General features: G+C 40.0%; 3 protein-coding genes across 3 annotated transcripts; 1 reads left to right on the top strand and 2 right to left on the bottom strand.

Annotated features, from left to right (window-relative positions):
* Nucleotides 1–48: 48 nt before the first annotated feature.
* On the bottom strand, nt 49–4,919 carry LOC306743173 (calcium-independent phospholipase A2-gamma-like; the record flags this gene model as incomplete). Its single annotated transcript, XM_079225664.1, has 8 exons — nt 49–507; nt 1,228–1,422; nt 1,663–1,720; nt 1,854–2,025; nt 2,147–2,241; nt 2,843–3,000; nt 3,090–3,242; nt 3,495–4,919. The coding sequence occupies 8 exons, from the start codon at nt 4,917–4,919 to the stop codon at nt 49–51; spliced, it is 2,715 nt and encodes a 904-aa protein (XP_079081790.1).
* A 6,220-nt stretch (nt 4,920–11,139) lies between these two features.
* On the bottom strand, nt 11,140–11,751 carry LOC306743926 (uncharacterized protein; the record flags this gene model as incomplete). The annotated part of the gene is made up of 3 exons (XM_079226489.1): nt 11,140–11,334; nt 11,460–11,648; nt 11,746–11,751. 3 exons carry the CDS (start codon nt 11,749–11,751, stop codon nt 11,140–11,142), a joined length of 390 nt encoding a protein of 129 aa, XP_079082615.1.
* A 3,331-nt stretch (nt 11,752–15,082) lies between these two features.
* Nucleotides 15,083–18,115, top strand: LOC306743925 (monocarboxylate transporter 2-like; the record flags this gene model as incomplete). Its single annotated transcript, XM_079226488.1, has 4 exons — nt 15,083–15,299; nt 15,488–15,631; nt 16,918–17,781; nt 17,892–18,115. The coding sequence occupies 4 exons, from the start codon at nt 15,083–15,085 to the stop codon at nt 18,113–18,115; spliced, it is 1,449 nt and encodes a 482-aa protein (XP_079082614.1).
* Between the last annotated feature and the right edge of the window lie 275 nt (nt 18,116–18,390).

The raw sequence follows: 18,390 nt of genomic DNA, 5'->3' as shown, positions 1-18,390 counted from the left end.
TGTCCTGGGTATGCATTTTAGTGTACACATACCTCCTTCTGTACCTACTCACACCCATCTCTGCTTCATCTCCCAGGCCCTCTCACTCATCCAGTCCTTGGTTCTGCTCGCAGCTGAGCGCTCCGCCCCAAGCACCAAGCAGAGCCTTGCCAGTTTGGACCGGTTTCTCTCGAGGTAGTTCTGGGTGTCTCTCTGCAGTTGGTCCAGGACCTGCGGCCGACTCTCATCCAGGGACACCAGAGCGCTCGACATGGGGTTGAAGCGGAAGTACACATCTGGAGCCAACAACTCGTCCAAAAGGGTGTGGACCCCTTCAGTGTCAGTAGCACTGCTGATCAGGTTGCTGATTTTGGCCCTCAGGCTGGTGGAGGTGGCAGGTCCTCTCTTAGCATTGTCATAGCGACCTGTGCCCAGGGACAGCACACACTGGAAGGGCTGGTTGGGCCACAATAGACGGCTCTCATGGACAGCCAAGGCACAGGGATTGTTCAAGATGATTCCTCCATCCTATGAAGACATACAGATATTCATAAAAAATGTACAGCACAAGTATTTTGTTCCTTTCTAACCTCTATACTCCAGATAGTATGAACCATGTGTGTGTGTGTGTGTGTGTGTGTGTGTGTGTGTGTGTGTGTGTGTGTGTGTGTGTTTATCATGCTAATCAAAGCTGATTAAAGCTTGAAATAGATGATGGAACTCAACAGCTTTAGCAATAACAGCAATTTTGTAATACTATTGATTAGGAGTGGGGAGGGGGCAGAAATATTTTAAATGCAGAACAGGCAAAGGTCTTCAACGTTTCCCCATCCCTGATCTTACCTTTTTCAGCTCAGTTGCATAACAACATGGCTTTTGTGTGCACCATAAGTCATAAAGGTGTGTTTAGCCATATGCAGAGGACAACACCCCTGCTATTATTTTAGAAATAAGTGGTTATTACGATCATTATAGCAATAAAACATAATTGGGTTATGTCAAATAAAATCCTGTATGCTTAATGGTAAACCAGTCATCCCTCTTAGTCAAGAGAAAGGACAAAACGCTAGGGAGGGGCTTTTTTTTAATGAAGTGACACAGAAGGTTCAGCCTCCCTCCCCATCTAAATTATTTCCACGCAGTCCCTTATTACTCATTAATCAAATTTCTTCCCTGTCTTTAGCAGCATTATTTTGAGTCTGTCACTGAAAACTCACTGAAAATGCGGAAACAATTGCAGTTTCCTACCTGGTGAATGTCACTCTGTAAGGGGAACTCCTGGAAGTATCCTGGGGCGGCTGATGATGCTCGCACTGCCTGCCACATCTGGCAAGCTGAGCCTCCTGCGTAGCGGCTGAGAGAGCCTGGTTTGTGGTTGTAGTTGCGGAAGACGAAGGCCTTTGGACTGGTCCCCCAGTTTACCACAGCACTGACTGCTGAAACCTGAGCAGTTAACAACAATACCCTCTGTGAGATGTTTACAAAACTATGTTCAAACTGTAATTTAAATGCTGAAAATTAAAGAATGGAGCTAATTATATTGTGTTACACAGTAGTGGACTCTAGTTTAGAAGCTGCAACCTCATCAATCTAACATTATTTTATCATTAATGTGAGCTTGATGGGGATTTGACACCAAAAAAATTGTGAAATCAACCACCACAGCAAATGCATTATTCTTACCTTGGGACTCAACTCATCTCCAGCTGTTTTAATAAGTACTCTATTTCCCAGCTTTTCTCTAAACAGGATGAAAATAGAAAATTTCATTAAACCAGATTGTGCTGTCTTATTGTCATGTTAAGAATATACCACATACACTGGAGGACATTTATAGTGTCTGACTCTATTATTATCTACTATTCTGTGAATACCGTAGTATTGTCTCCCAGGTCTCGGTGTTATAGTAAGAGTGGCTCCAGCCCATCTTCACAGTGCCGACCAGTGGGTTCTGCCGAAACACTTCAGAGCCAAAACGACGATACATTTCAGCACACTCCTCGATAGAAAAATGGGAAAGACCCAGCATGAAGGCCAGAACGGCACCTTTAATGAACGCATGCAAAGAAAGACGGATAGATTCAGACTCAGAAGCATCGAGAGGTTGTTTGGCATAAATTATATTGTTAATATTAGCTGAGTAACTTTCAGTTATGTTGTTTGTCACCTGTGCTCACTCCACAGATGTAGTCAAACAGCTGATGGATCTTCTTGCCTGTTTCAGCTTCCAGTAGCTTTAATACCTGCAAAGGCACCACACCTCTGGAAAAGGCAAGGTTGAAAATCATAAATATGTAATGTAGAATAAAGATATTAAGATGAGTTGGTGAAGTAAATTAATGATATACAAAGCACAGTAAAGAGACTATCTTAAACAGGGTTGAGCTGAAACAATTAGTTGATAAATCAATTAGTCAAAAGATAAAAATCAACAACAACAACTATTTCGATGATCGATTAATACTTTGAGTTATTTTTCAAGCACAAAATGTTACTTTCCTTTGTCCTGTTATATGCTAGTACATTTTATGTGTGTTTTGAACTGTTGATTGGATTAAACAATTTGAAGTCTTGATACCGTTATTCACTATCTTCCGACATTTTACTGACAAAACAATGAATAGATTATTGGGGAAATAAATGTGAGATTAATGGATAATTAAATCATAATAATAAATAATAATACATAAATATTCATGCACACTGATTTTTTTATATGAAATGAATTATCTGATTGATAAGAATTTAGGATAGGAATATATAAGCATTATGCTTCTACCTATAACCTTTTTATAACTATAGCTTTACTTATTGTACTGTATGTAATGATTGACTGAATAAAACACACACCCAAAACTGTTACCTTGTGCCACCACCGCCAATTGAGAGCACTCTTATGCCCCAACCTTTGACTGGGTCCACATAGCCGATCAGGGCCAAGCTTTCTCTTAAGGCGCTCTGAAGCACCTGGTTATCTCTGTAGGTCCGTCTCTTTTTCAACAATGTGACTGCAGTTCTTTCCTGGAAACAGAAACTTATTTGAGAATTCGCTGAGGTCAAATCAGGTAGTTAACCGTTTGTATATGTTTTTTGTTTCACTTCCAACAGACCTGCCACATTAAAGCTTTGCATGATGGGTAACGGATGAGGTGTTCATTGAGTGCCTCCACGCAGGCAGCCAGAGCTTCTGGAGATAAAGTCTGTGATAGAGTGCCAATCATCCCCCGTGTCATTTCCTTTGCCTGCCTCTGACTCAATACCAGCTGAGAACACACAACCAGAGATTACTAATAAACATTTGCATAAAACTTTGTATGCGGTTTAGCTTCTGCAACGATACCAGCAATGTTTTATTTTGTATAGCAATGCTGAACACACTTAAAGATTGAGATGAGATATAAATTAGCTCATGTTATAAGGGAAACACATCGAAGCTTACAAGACTATCAATCAATGTATTTGTATATTTTCAGTTTCTCACATTCTTTGTCACTGAACATGTAACCTCAACTCACCTTTGTATTCAGCATTGTCTCTGGTGATGTCATAGCAGGCTTACGAGTCTGAGTCAAGGGGCCCAGTTTCAGAAAAGCACCCAGCAAGTCAGGGATGGCACTTGTGGGGTTGTACAGGCAGTCCATAAAGGACACAGTCTTTATTCTCTCAGAGGTAGCAGATCCAGGACCCATCTCTGTTATAAAGATATTTCCATCAGTCTCTTCATCCAATCCACTTTGACCCTTGAAATACTGATTGATGTGACTGGCCGTTTGGAAAAAGTTCTCTCCGAAGTTAGTGGTATTAGAGCTGCTGTGGAAAAGGCCTCCTGTTTTATGGATGATAGGTTTGTCTTGCTTCAATTGTGACATGACACCTTGGGTTTGTGAGGTAGATTGTGCTAAAAAGTGCTTTTTGTAAGTGCTATTTGTTTCTACAGGAAGTTGTTTCTTCCTATTCTGATCTTGATCTACTTCTTTGGTAACGTTGGCACCAAAGTATTTATTGATGTGTCTTGCAAAATGGAGGTAGCCCTCCTCCCAGCTGCTGGATATATTGTTAGTTTCCACTGTTGGCTGATCGGCACCTGATTTGACTTGAGACATTTCAGCTTCTTTAGACTTCATGATGTAAGTGTTTGGTATTTGTCTCCTCCTTCTGTTTTTCCCTCTTGTGGAAGACACGGTGTCCAAATTCTCCTGCATTTGAACTTTTGTCAGATCGCGAGAGAAGGCCGAGTTAATGTGACCAGCAACGTAACTGTAGCTCTCTCCAAATGCTGTCGCCAAAGAGCTGATGTGAAATAGTTGTGGTCCAAAGTTGTTTTGTGTTGAAGGACTTATTCCTGAGCTATTCTGTTTGTCTTTGCTTTTCACGGTCTGTGTTGTGTCTTTAACTGGATTATTTTGCTCTCTGGCCGCTGTTTGACTTTGACTACGCCTCTGTGACCTTTCTGGAGTTGTGACAACAAGGCTGGGATTTTCAGCTAGAGAAACATCCTTTCTCATGAAATAAATGTTAATGTGTCTGGACATTCTTTTAAAAGATTGACCGAGACGTCCTCCCAGTGAACTCGAAAGTAAACCATTCTGAGCCTCCTCGAAGATCCCAATTGGAGCGTCAGGTTTGAATGTATTCCTATTGGAGGATGAGTAAAAACGCACCACCTGGAGATGATTCAGTTCTTTGGTATAAGCTTGAAGGAAGTGGTTGGAAGCAGAGCCTGCAGCACTGTTGTTTAAATGGTTGAATATACCTTTTCTTGTAAATCTGGAGAGATGAGGTGATAGCAGGTAATATCCGTGGAGGTCCAGGTCGAGTGTTGCTTTGGCCAGACGAGGGTACTTTCTAAGAAGGCTCATTAGGTACCTAACTTTGCAGTAGGATCTCAATGTCTTGTTCACCGAACTTGAACACAAGTTGGTGCTGAGGTAGCGACCCATGTTTGACCTGGAGTGGTGAGCAGCAATCAAAGTCCAAAGGTCACTCTTGAGCTTGCATTGATGTTGGCTGTAGCAGCATTTTCAACAGGAATCTAGGGCAATAGAAGCAGCTCTTTGAGACTGTATTAGCACAGTGATGCTAAATGCTAACATTAGCGTGCCAACAAGGTCAGGAGGACAGTGTAGTTTGTTGATGTTTGGCAGTATATCATTTATCATGTTCAGAGTCTTAGTTTAGTGTTTAAGCATGTTAACATGTACTAATTACATAAAACAAAGTACAAGCTGATGGGAATGGAATTTTTGACGGTTTGGTCATAAACAAAAGTGTTGGACAATTTGAAATGTTGACCTGGTGCCAGATGAAAAATCAATCCTTCAATCCAGTCATTTATCCAACACATACTATTTCAACAAAAAATAAAGAGCACAAACTTCAGCCTCAATCAATATCAATGTATTCTGTTTAGAGAGACTGTTAACAGAGAGTGTGCGCTGTCAGGGTGAGCTGATTGTGTACAAACACTATGTTCCACAACAACCTTGCACATCCACCTTTTCAAGAAATCTCGGAGCATGACCTGTAAATAACTCTTAATGCCTCAGACAGCTTTACGAGCATTCAAGCTTTCTCCTACTATTCTAGTGTGTAAAATAAAATGCATTCATGAACACTTTCTGTGGTGCCTTCACAAAGAGAAAGGCAAGCTGCTTGTAGCCACACATCTACAATGTTGTTTCCCACTTAAGTGGGGGAAGGTCATGAACCAAAGTAGCTTATAGCTACTGTAACCTTGACAGGCAATGTCAGATAAAAACATACACTAAGGATTTACCTCAAACACAATACCTAGTTCTTCTGTCTTCACAATTCCTCTTCAACCAAGTCTCTGTATTTTGAAATCCAGTACACCACTTTATACAAACGGTCAGTAGCACTATTTCTTCAGTGTTTTGATACTTAATTCAACCTTTCTCTCATGCGGTACTCAACTGGTATTGGTTGAGCTGGGATGAGGGTCGGACAAGCATAAGCCAATGCTCTGTAGGACCACACATGCTTAGTGTCAAGTGTTGACACTGCTTACGGCCAGACTGGAAGCTAAAATTAGAGAGGGGGTGGCAACTCAAGGGTCTCACTGAGCTGAAGTTAGCTGCTCTTACGTCACAAACACACACACAAACACACCTTCCTCTAAAACAAACCGGCTTCCTAGAAACTGTGCACAGGTCAGAACATGTGATACAAAACAATTATGTGGTCAATAAATACAAGCCTCAAGTTACAGTGTAACTATTTTGTATATATACTGAAGGGTATTTCTATTTACCAGTATAAACTGAGTAAAAACTAAGTACAAACGGGTCGTTTCACAACAGCTAAGTTATGAAAAAAGCATTTGATAATAGACATTGAATACTGTGACTGCACTGTTACAGTAGTGGAAAAAAGTGTGAACAATCAAACCCAGTATTTAATCATAAAAAGACCTTGAACTATTAAACTATAAAGTATATAGTTAAATATATCATAATTTTCAACATGAATAATTCCACTCCTGAACCTTGCCATTTTAGTTGATTAGTTGACTAATTGGTCATCTGTGTCTTAGACAACTGAGATTTATTTAGTTGATTAGATGTTTTCATACTGAAAGACTTATTTCCAAAAAGACATTTTTGGCAAACACAAGATTAAAAGTGTTTTTTTTGTGCGATTACGATTCTGTGGATAGATCTGTTGATTAAATTGTTTCATAGATCTGTCGATTAAATCAATTAATTAATTAATAGTATGAGTGTTAGTTGACTAGAACTTTCTTTGGTCGAGGACAGCCCTTCTTGTTATTTAAAAAAACACAATGTACCCTGCAATTATTAAAAAGTACACTGGGTACACATAGTGATATATGTATACGTCAGTCTTAAACACAAAGGGTAAATAGACTCCCTTATTCGTTCACTTTTTGTCCTAGACAAAAAACAATTATCCAGTATTACCGGCTGTAATATTCTAAAGCATTACCTGAAGTACATTTCATTCATTTAGATTGCTATTGTGTAAATCAAAAATATGCATGCCTTATATCACAGAGTGTGTTTAGTGTCCCAACTCATATAACCTTAGTAAAGCACACACTGTTTTGTATTGCTCTGTAATGTTGTTGAAACAGGAGAGGCTCCTGTGAGATGGAAAACGTTTTGCCAGCGGCACAGAAATTACTTACAAAGTGTCATTCAAATGACAAATATTATGCCAGTTCGGTCAGTTGATTTGTTTTATATTTCAGTTTCATAGAAACGCTGGATAATGACTTCACCCATCACTTCTGCTTTTATCTGTTAAAAGGCACCTTCAAATGAACAGCTGAATCACGATCTGGCAAATAATCATGACTGCCACACAATATAGTTTATGGGGAACAATTTCACTCAAGGGTGATTATTTTAGATTTACAATGACATCTAGTGGCAGCTTCCTGACAGTTTGGTTCTTTATCTGCTTTTGAGTGAACCTACATCTGTGATGAAGTGCAACAGGATATTTGACTGCATTTAGCTTCCTCCATTTCCTATATTCTGTATATTTGTCATAGCATGACAGTAATGTGCTGTAAAGTACACCATTACTTTGTGTTTTGCAGAAAGACTTTCTCTGCACTGTCATTTTTATTATGGTGAGGCACAATATTTTCCTCAATATCCAAAGTTTTTTGTTGCCTGCTTTTTCATCTACTACCAATGTTCATGTTAGAAGAAAATCATCAGACTGACCTACACAGAGTTCTAGATGATGAGAATAAACGTTTGAATTATTGATCACAAAACGCCTGAGAAAATTACAATTTTAAACCTGTTTTTTAAATAACTTTTGCTTTTTAGTTATATTTCTTTGGATGCTAATATGATGCTGAATAATATACATACATGTTGTTTATTCTGGCCATTTCCAGTTGCCTGAAGAATATTGTCTTTGTCTTCCAACATCAAAATCTCTATCAAACACACACACAAATGTATTGACACATCTTATGTATTTCAAAATGTTTGAGAGGGGAGGGGGGTATTTCTAAGAAAGGAAAAATTTTGTACAAGCCAAAATGTTCAATTGCCTTGACTCCAAGGCTTCTTTATATTACACAGTGAGTATTTCATAATGGCCATGGAGTCTCTTTGTGGGCGGAGTCTCATTGTTTCCTCATTGCAGTGTGAAGCTGCACCTAGCAGGGAGGAAACATGGATACCTGACCACGTTTCCTGGTAATCCATTTAAAAAAGAATGTCACCCTGCTAGTGGTGCAAGAGGAAAGGTTAAGAGGTCACCAGTCAGCAGGATTCATCCTCTACAGGAAACTACATGCAACTTATATTAACTTTTATCCAATAATGTATATAAAACATACAATTTAAACAAATGATTTAGCTTGCAAAACAAAAATCACAAATGCCAGATAAAAACAAAAGTGTCAAGTAAGTTGGAGTATATCAATATCTCCTCTGTTGGGAGGGACACATCCTCACTCTTAATAGAAACCGTGTACGTTCAGGGTTAGCTGATTAAGATGAACAATTACAGTCGTTCTTCTGTCTTCACAATGCCTTTTCAACTAAATCTTTTTTTTTTTTTAAATCCACCACACCACTTCCTACAAACAGTCAGAAGCTCCATTTCTTCAGTGTTTTGATACTTAATTCAACCTTTCTCTCATGCAGTACTGAACCGTTATTGGTGGAGCTGAGCTGAGGGGCGGACAAGCATAAGCCAATGCTTTGTAAGACTACACATGTTTAACGTCATCATGACTGCCAGACTGGAAGCTAAAATTAGAGGGGTGTAACAATGCAAGGGTCTCAGTGAGCTGAAGTTAGCTGCTGCTTACGTCACAGCAATACACAAACACACCTTCCTCCAAAACAAACAGGCTTCTTAGAAACTGTGCACTGGTGTCGCGCTTCGAAAATGTAGTTATAGCAATCATGAAAAAGGCAACCTTTCATTCAAACTGTAATTAACACTGGCAGGTTAAAAGGGTGTAAATAATGTCTAAGTGGAACAATATTATACACTGAGTATTTAATCTTTTTTTTATTTTTTTAAATGTAACCTTTTATATGGCATACTATATAATATTGTAATTGTATGACTTTCTGATAAACGGTACTTGTTGATGACTTTACTCTGACTCTTTTAGAACTTTTGAGACTCACTATACTGTGACTTTGTTAGTCATACTATACTATGAGTTTTATAGGACTTATTTCACCAAACTGATGACTTTCATATTACTTTTTCAGCATAGTTTACTATGACATTTACGACTTTCTTAGACATACTATACTGTTACTTTTTTCGACATATTATACTTTTTTACACATGCTTCATGACTTTTTTCAAGATCCTAAACCATGACTTTTATATTACGTTTTTGATATACTATGACTTTTTTCAACATTACTATGTCATATTTTATGACATTAAGACATTTTTGGACGTACTATACTAAGACTTTTTATATTACTTTTTTCAGCATACTATACTAGGACTTTTCAATATACTGTACTAAGACTTATATTGTAAAAAATAAAGTTAACCTAGAAAACGTATAAAAAGTATGTTACTGTTATAGCTTTTCGTTTTTTGGAAATATATCAAAATATTCAAACAATTTATTTTCTAAACCAAAACTGTTGCCCCATTGTTCCCGCCTCATTCCTCAGTAAAAACATAACTACCCTGCAATTATCACAAATAATTAGACAATAAAACTCAATTATTTCTGCGTCAGTCAAACACTCCCTTACTCGCTCACCTGGCTTTTGACGCAGGCAATAAATTATTTAGTAACTTGCAAACTGCAACCTAAATAATTACCTGAAATGCATGTATCATTTGGATCACTATTGTGGAAAAGGAAAGCAAAATACAATAAATGTAAATCTAAAATAGGTTTGCCTTATATCACAGAATATGTTTTCTCAATATTGCCGTCCTACAATCACAACTCATATAACCTTTAGCAAGCACAGGCTGTCCGGCGTTGCAGTCTATTGTTGATGAAATAAGAGGCTCTGTCCACCAGCACACACACATCTTACAAAGAGTGGTTTAAGTTAAAAATAGCATCCAAATTTAGTCCGTTTTTTTTATTTCCTTTACTTGTAGGAGGGTTCGATAAAGATTTCCCCCATTATTTCTGCTTGTATCTGTTAAAAGGCACCTTCAAATGAACAGCCCAATCATGGTCTGGCAAATAAACATGACTGCCATACAGCACAGTACAAGAGGAACAACTTCCTTCAAGGGTTTTTATTTTAGACTTACAATGACATCTAGTGGCAGCTTCTTGACAGTTTTGTTCCATATCTGGTTTTGAATGAACCTCAATCTGAGATACTGTACAACAGGATATATATGCCTAAACTTTTCTACCACTTCCTGTATATTTCTCATAGTACAACAGTGTTGGACATCGTACACCATCTGTCATTTGCATTACAGCTTTTTCTCAGCACCGTAATGTTTGTTAGGGTTAACCTCAATTAAAAAAACGTATTTTGTCTGCTCCTCAGTCATCTTACCAGTGTTCATGGAACATCAGATTGAGTTCCACAGCTCAGTTTTAAAATGATGAGAATAAAAGATTACATTATTGAGCGCAGAACTCGAAAAACTCCAGATGATTGTTATTAAACCGTTCCTTATATTTAGCATCTCTATCCCAAAATTAAAGTGACAGTAATCATTTTCAAGTAATGTTTTCTTCACTTTAACTAAAATATGTTTAACCAAACTTAAAGTTTTACAAGTCAAAACATTCTGCATCAAATGATGGCTTTGAAGTATAGATTAGATATTCCTTTATTAGTCCCACAGTGGGGAAATGTGCAGGAGCAAACAGGGTGAAGTGCACACAGTCAAACTATCAAAATAAAGCTAAGAACAACTTTTAAACCTTTCCATAAATAATAATGAATTGAGGGTTAACCGGACAGACCACATGGTGTTTATCTAGTTCTTCTCAACTGTCAGTTAACTTAAACATACTACATAATTAGCCCTGCGATGGTCTGGCTACCTGTCCAGGGTGAACCCTGCCTTCGCCCAATGTCAGCTGGGATCGGCTCCAGCGCCCCCGAGACCCTGAACAGGATAAACGGTTAAAGATAATGAGCGGATATGACACAATTTAAACAAAATATTTTTTTCTTCAGCCTAGAATCATGGTGTTTTCTTTTCACAGCGTCCTTTAGGGCACTCTCCCCCACGGCCGGTCCACTTTAAGCGATTCCTGGCAAAGATGGCATAGGACTTGTCCATGAATGGTCTCACAGGTGACCACATCATGAGGCCACCCAACCAGCCAAGGCCAACTGCACTGTACATGACTGCAAAAGCTGGAATCCCACGATGAACCTGCCAATAAACCTCACGTTAGACGATACTACTACATGATAAAAAACAGGTCGGCAAATCGGCAAAGATCAACCGGACACGCAGAATATTTTAGTCCTAGTAAAGCCGGCGGAGCGCAAGTTCACCTCGTCTTTCTCATCAATCACATGCATTTCCTCCATGGCCATCTCGTAGCTGACGTCCTTGTATTTCTCTCCATCGTAGCCTGACAAGGAAATATCGACAAAATCTACTTTCCCAGACCGGTTCCTCTGCAGAAACTGGAGGAACTGGATCTCCGTCACACATATGGGACAAAGCCCATCATACAGCACCTGCAACAGAGCAGGAAATGCTCTTTAGTAACATGCATATGCATGAGTGTGGGATACTGAGTGTTTGAAGCAGGTTTGTTTAAAAAGGGGGTCTCACTACCATGTTTCTAGAAAACCAATGCTCTACAGCAGGGGTGTCAAACTCATTTTAGTTAAGGGGCCGCATGCTGCCCATTTTGATCTCAAGTGGGCCGAACCAGTAAAATCATAGCATATTAACGCATACATAATGACAATATGTCTCTATGTTTAAATCATTGGTGAAGGTTTTTGAATGATAAACCCTATTTTAAAAAAAGGTATTTCTACAATAAACTAGAAACATAAAGACATCAGCCCACTGTTTACCTGCCTGGGCTCTCCTCTGGAGATTCCCTCGCAGGTGAGCAATATGTCTAATAATGTCAGTCTTCTAATCAATTGCATCTCTGGGTCAATGATTAGCATGCCTGTTTTTCAATCAGTGGATGAGAGGTTTGAGCCCTGACTCAGCTTCTTTTTTTTGTTGCAATTTTAACAACTATCCCGCGGGCCGGACTGGACCCCCCCTGGCCGTATGTTTGACACCCCTGCTCTATATAATACTGTGTAAACTGGACACCCATGGAGTTCAACAAAATATTAAATTTGACAAAGAACTTATGTTAGATATTAGACACAAGTTATTTTGTATTACACTAATCAAATGTATTAATTTTATCAATCAAATAAAATCAATACAAATGTATGAATACAAAAAGATATTTCATAAAGAGTTACCTGCAACAGCATAATTGATTAATCGGTACAAGAAAAACAATAAACTGAACCACATCCACCAGGGGAAAAAAAAAAGGATAACAATAAAAACTAACCTCGAGTTAAAATGATATCACATTCAGTCAAAATGTAATTAGATGGTAATCTAAAGCATCATTTGGATTGAGTATTTGAGGGTGCACATCTCAAGCTACATTCGTTTGCATTGTTGAATACTGTAACATGTTTTCTGACTCACGTCACCTGACATTTAAAGCTAGGTTGAGGACATCTGACGACCCCTAACGTAGCCCACAAGATATTTCCAGTCCCAACTTTTGCAGCTGAGCGAAAGTTACCATTATAGCATCACGGGGCAGGACACGCGGCTGGCTGCTCGGACCCACGCACCCCGGGGTGAAGATTCAGAGACCGGTGACATCAAGCTTCAGAGACTGAGGTGATGTTTTTGTTAAAGGTTAAGTTAACTGGGACAACTTGTAGTTTATCCTCCGGCATCCGCTGCTGACCAGTACTCGACAGCGATCCAGCTAAAAGTTAGCAGCTAACTTTCTGAAAAGGTTGACACAGAGAACTTTTACAAAATATCCCTTTATAATAAACTACGCGGTGATTTTGGAGCGTTTCCTTGGAGACAGACGTACCACTCCGTTGACCTTTTGCTGCATCAAAAATGCTAATACATTCACTTAAAATTCTTATCTTCTACCACTACAACAGCAGAGTGGTGGTCTTTCTTTCGCGAGCATCTTTGACCGAAAGTGGTACTAAACTTCGATCAAAAAAGGTACAAACGCCGACATGGCATCGCGTTTACTATTCGGTCTGTTTGGGTTAAATTGCTTCACTCACAGCGCCTGATTTAATACCCAAAAAGGAAACAACACATGTTGCAATCCTGCTGCAGCTTACAGAGGAACATATCCCGACAAAGCATTTTAGACGGACACGAAACAAAGCCCCCAAAATAGCAACATTAATGGCTGAAGCTATTGTAAACCGCTGTATGTCGGTGTACATTAATAATTCACCTGCTGTAATAACCATACAAATGCCTTGGGCTTATTTCATGTTGCTCAACACATGGAACAGGTCCGTGTGTGTGTGCACACTGGAGGCTACAGTACAATAGTAACACGCAGGCACCTTTACCTTCACCCCCACAGACTCCGAGCTGAAGGTCCGATGCAGATGACGCGTGTAGAGGGAAGGGGTCGCTCTATTAGCCGCCTTTGAGTTGAACGTCCACGTTACGCAACCGGGCAATCTGGTCAAACCCGAGAACAAACACACTCTCATTTGGGATAACATCTCCCGAAAAAAAAAATGCACTGAACTGAACTTTGCTACTCAAACAGGCGACGAAGTAGCGACACAGAGGGTTACTGCTACTGACTTTGGGGGAGCAGCCAACAATGCACGTGTTACACAAGCGGTGTTAAGTAACGTGGACTGACGTCACCGGTGTTCAAAGTAAGCGCTCCGCAGAAAACCTCTAAAGGTTGTGTCGCGCGCTCACAATCGCTTATTTTGCAAAAGAAAGGGAAATCCATACAAACTGTATCAATGGATATTAGCAGCAGTTGATGGGAGAGAGTGATAGAAAGGGGGCGTGGCAATTGTGACGCTGCAGCGTTAGTGATATTTCTGACGAGAGGTCCCACTCTGCTGCTTCTCAAACAAGCCAAATGTCAGCGGAATAAAGGTGAACACTATTTTTTTTTTTAAAGATAACTAATTTCTCATCGGGGATTTCTTGTATTGGTCGTTTGGAGATAGATGAGATGAATCTTCTGTAAGTGTAATGGTTTATAGTATATTTTATATTTATATTTTAGTGTTATTTGAGAATGTACTCCCATTTTTCTCAATTTCTCACAGTGCTTTTTTTTAAAATTATTTCTGAATAGCTGAAACACATTACCGGGTTTTTTCCTGGTTATATTCAAAGCTACATAGCTATCTGGTGCAAAGTATGATTACATTTGAACACCTTATCATTTTAATTCAGATAAAAGACAGCTGGGTGACTGTGACTCAGTGTAATCTGCGTTCATGTCGATGTGTCCTTGGGCAAGAAACTTCACCCCAAATTGCTCCCGTAGCTGTGCCTGCGGTGTGTGAACGTTGTATGAATGTTAATTAGTCTAGCCCCTGCTGTCAGCGTATGAATTTGTGAATTATACCATGTAGTGTTAAAGCGCTTTGAGTGGTCTGAAGACAAGAACAGCTATACCGTTGCAGTCCATTCACCATTTAGCTTATTTTGTTGGCATTCAACAACCAAAAGTCCCACAAGGCCTTGACGGAACATCTGTGGCTGAGACTCAAGGGGCACATGTTGTTGAATGCTAACAAAATACTTTTGTTTTTCCCGTGAGGATTGTTTCTTTTCTGTGTAAGGTCACTTGTATTTGGCCTGCAAGCACACGTGATGAGATCAAAGGCCTCACAGCAGCAGGGTCTTCCTGTTGTGAGGCAGCCACAGCCTCTTACAACAACAGGGTCCATAGCTTGACCATTAAGGTTTCAAGGATTGTGCAGAGGTGAGCTCCTGTGATATATAGAATGCATGTTTGACGGTCTGCGCCATGGAAACATGACCACAGCGTTGAAAATGTGCAGTTGTTTTTACTTCTTTTAACTGTTCTATACTTTCAGCCGGTGGATCGAACATGCCGCCTGCAGCAGCAACCAAAGGAGGCCAAGCACCACCAGATGGAGGCTGGGGCTGGGCTGTTGTCTTTGGCGCTTTCATCTCCATAGGATTCTCCTATGCCTTTCCCAAGTCCCTCACCATCTTCTTTAAGGAGATTCAGGAATATTTTTCAGTCTCCTACAGCGAGATTGCCTGGCTGTCCTCAGTCATGCTCGCTTCAATGTATGCAGGAGGTCAGTGGCAATCGTACCTTTTTAAAATAATGTTTTTCATGTTTCCCATCAACATTTTGGATGAGCAAAGTTATTCTATCATACATGTGCTGTCCTTTTATTCAACCAAGACAGATACAGCCTCAGTACTGTGAACCTTCAGTAAAAGAAGGGACCAAGAAAATGACATACTTCTCTTCTCCGTACAGGACCTGTGAGCAGCATACTGGTCAACCGCTACGGCAGCAGACCCGTGGTTATGGTCGGTGGGCTCATGGTTAGCGCTGGCATGGTGCTTGCTTCTTTTGGCAGGACTATCATGCATCTGTATCTTTGCGTTGGAGTTATTGGTGGTAAATAATATTTTGAGTTTTTTTCAACAATAATCATATTAGATGAGCAAGAGTTCATTTACAATTTGAGGAATTTTCATTTGCTTACGCTTTGTTAAAGTTTGCTGCTGTTCTGTGTAATGTTTGCTTCATGTTGCCTGCTTGTGACCAGCTGACAAAGGGAGGATGAAGGAGTTTTTTTTTGATCATCAGAGTCAGGCCACTAGTGAGGTTTCTGCCACTGTGGTGGGTTAACTTCCACCTGCTGTGCAATGTGTAAATATTTTGCTATTAAAACAATACGCGGACTCGCGTTAGAGACCCTATTTTTTTTTTGATTGTCCGACTAAATCAGATGATTTAGAAAATCCCCACATGCTTGCATGTACGCCAAAATATATACGATCATACTAATACCGGCAAGTAAACAAACACTAGAAAACACAATCTCGTCTCCACGCTCCACCTACTGTGAGCAGCGTACGGGTCAACCGCTCATGGTTAGCGCTGGCATGGTGCTTGTTTCTTTTGGCAGGACTATCATGCATCTGTATCTTTGCGTTGAAGTTATTGGTAGTAAATTATATTTGATTTTTTTCAACAATTATCATATTCGATGTGCAAGAGTTCATTTAGATTTTGAGAAATTTGACCACAAAGTTTGCTGCTGTTCTGTGTAATGTTTGCTTTATGTTGCCTGCTTGTGACCAGCTGACAAAGGGATGATGAAAGTGTTTTTTGATCATCAGAGTCAAGCCACTAGTGATGTTATTTGCCGCTGTGGGGGGTTAACATCCGCCTTCTGTGCAATGTGTAAATATTTTACTATTGGAACAATACGCAGACTCGTGTTCGAGATCGCATTCTTTTGAAAATGTCCGACTAAATCAGATGATTAAGAAAATCCCCACATTCTTGCACGGGCACCAGAACACATGATCATACTAATACCACCAAGTAAACAAAGACTTTAAACTTAAATCTCATCTAGCAGCTCCACCTCCTGAGGCACACAAAATAACTGTAGTGGCTGTAGTGTCAACACCTCATTGTTGTATACTTTCATTCTAATTTTCATGGTGTAGTTTTACAAGTTTCTATTTCAAATCAAAATCAGAATTAATCCCATGGCAACGTGTGAAGTTGAATATTAACATTTGAATAGACTTAAGACGTTGTGTCCACATGCCTCAATGTTTCTCTCTCGCCTTTAAATTTAAAAGACATCAGTATCACAAGTTATATTCATATGAACACATTTTGAATTGATTATGGTAAATCAATGAATCATTCTGTTATTTCAACAGGTTTAGGACTCGCCCTCAACCTCCAGCCGGCCCTGACGATCATAGGTACCTACTTCCAGGTCAAAAGGCCCATGGCGAACGGGATCGCCATGGCAGGAAGTCCAGTTATCCTCTTCACTCTGGCTCCTCTCAATCAGTTTCTGTTCGATTCTTTCGGCTGGAGAGGGAGCTTCCTCATCCTGGGAGCCATTGTTTTGAACTGCTGCGTAGCTGGCGCTTTGATGAGACCAGTCAATAAAAATAGGAAACCAAAACCAAAGACTGAACCACCCGAGCGTAACAGGGCAGTCGCTGAGGAAGCTGCTCCTTCAGACACCAGGGAGCAGTCTGCCGACCTCCTGACTGGAGAGAACCAGGACGAGAGCAAGAGTCAGGGCTGTCTGCACACATTCATAGATCTCTCCCTTTTCAAACACCGGGGCTTCCTCATTTATCTCATCGGTAATGTGGTCATGTTTTTTGGATTTTTTGCGCCTGTGGTTTTTATGGCTCCGTATGCAAAACATCAAGGGGTTGATGAATATTCAGCAGCTTTCTTGCTCTCTATTTTCGCTCTGGTGGACATGTTTACGAGACCGGTAACTGGCTTCATTGGCAACAGCAAGTGGATTCGGCCAAGGATCCAATACTTTTTCAGTTTTGCAGTTTCATTCAATGGCGTGTGTCACCTGTTATGCCCACTGTTACCTGGATATGCGGGTCTGGTTGTGTATGCTATCATCTTTGGTTTGGCGTTTGGGATGGTTTGTGCACTGCTTTTTGAAGTTCTGATGGACCTTGTTGGAGCTCATCGCTTCTCCAGTGCAGTTGGACTGGTCACCATTATCGAGTGTGGACCAGTGCTTCTTGGACCTCCACTTTCAGGTTTGTGTTCTTATGAGACTGTTTATTTATTTTTTCAGATTCTAAGTGCATAAACAAAATGTGGGAATTTATAAAATGGTGACCAAGGAAGTGTGCATCTTCTCTTTCAGGAGCTCTGGTTGACATTTTCGGAGAATACAAATCCATGTATTATGCGTGCGGAGTGTTTATGCTGGTGCCTGGCATATATTTCTTCATCATGCATTACTTCAACTACAAGAAACTGGACGAGGAGAAGAAACAGAGTGTGCCTGTGGATATGAGGACTTGTGAGGAGGCAGTAAAACTTAAAATGAGCCCGGATGGTAATACAGCACAGGAAACGGATGGATGAACACGCCGAGTATGATTATATTTTAATCGATAGACACTGCATGCACAGGCTGTAATTCAATTAAATTACATATATTTGTAAAGCCCAACATCACAAATTTGCCTCAGAGGGCTTTACCACATCCCCTCTCCCAGGACCCTCACATTGGGACAGCCACCCCAACCCCCCCCCCCCAAAAAAGGAAGAAACCTTAGGGAGAGCAACTTCTGTCCGTCCTCTAGTCAGTCCTAGAGACTGAGAATAGATGTTATGTGTATTAACATAGAATTAACAAC

This window comes from Taurulus bubalis, assembly GCF_910589615.1.
Source record: "Taurulus bubalis genome assembly, chromosome: 11".
Classification (NCBI taxonomy): domain Eukaryota; kingdom Metazoa; phylum Chordata; class Actinopteri; order Perciformes; family Cottidae; genus Taurulus; species Taurulus bubalis.
Note: the sequence above shows the minus strand (reverse complement) of the source record. Positions and strands in the feature narration are given on the sequence as shown.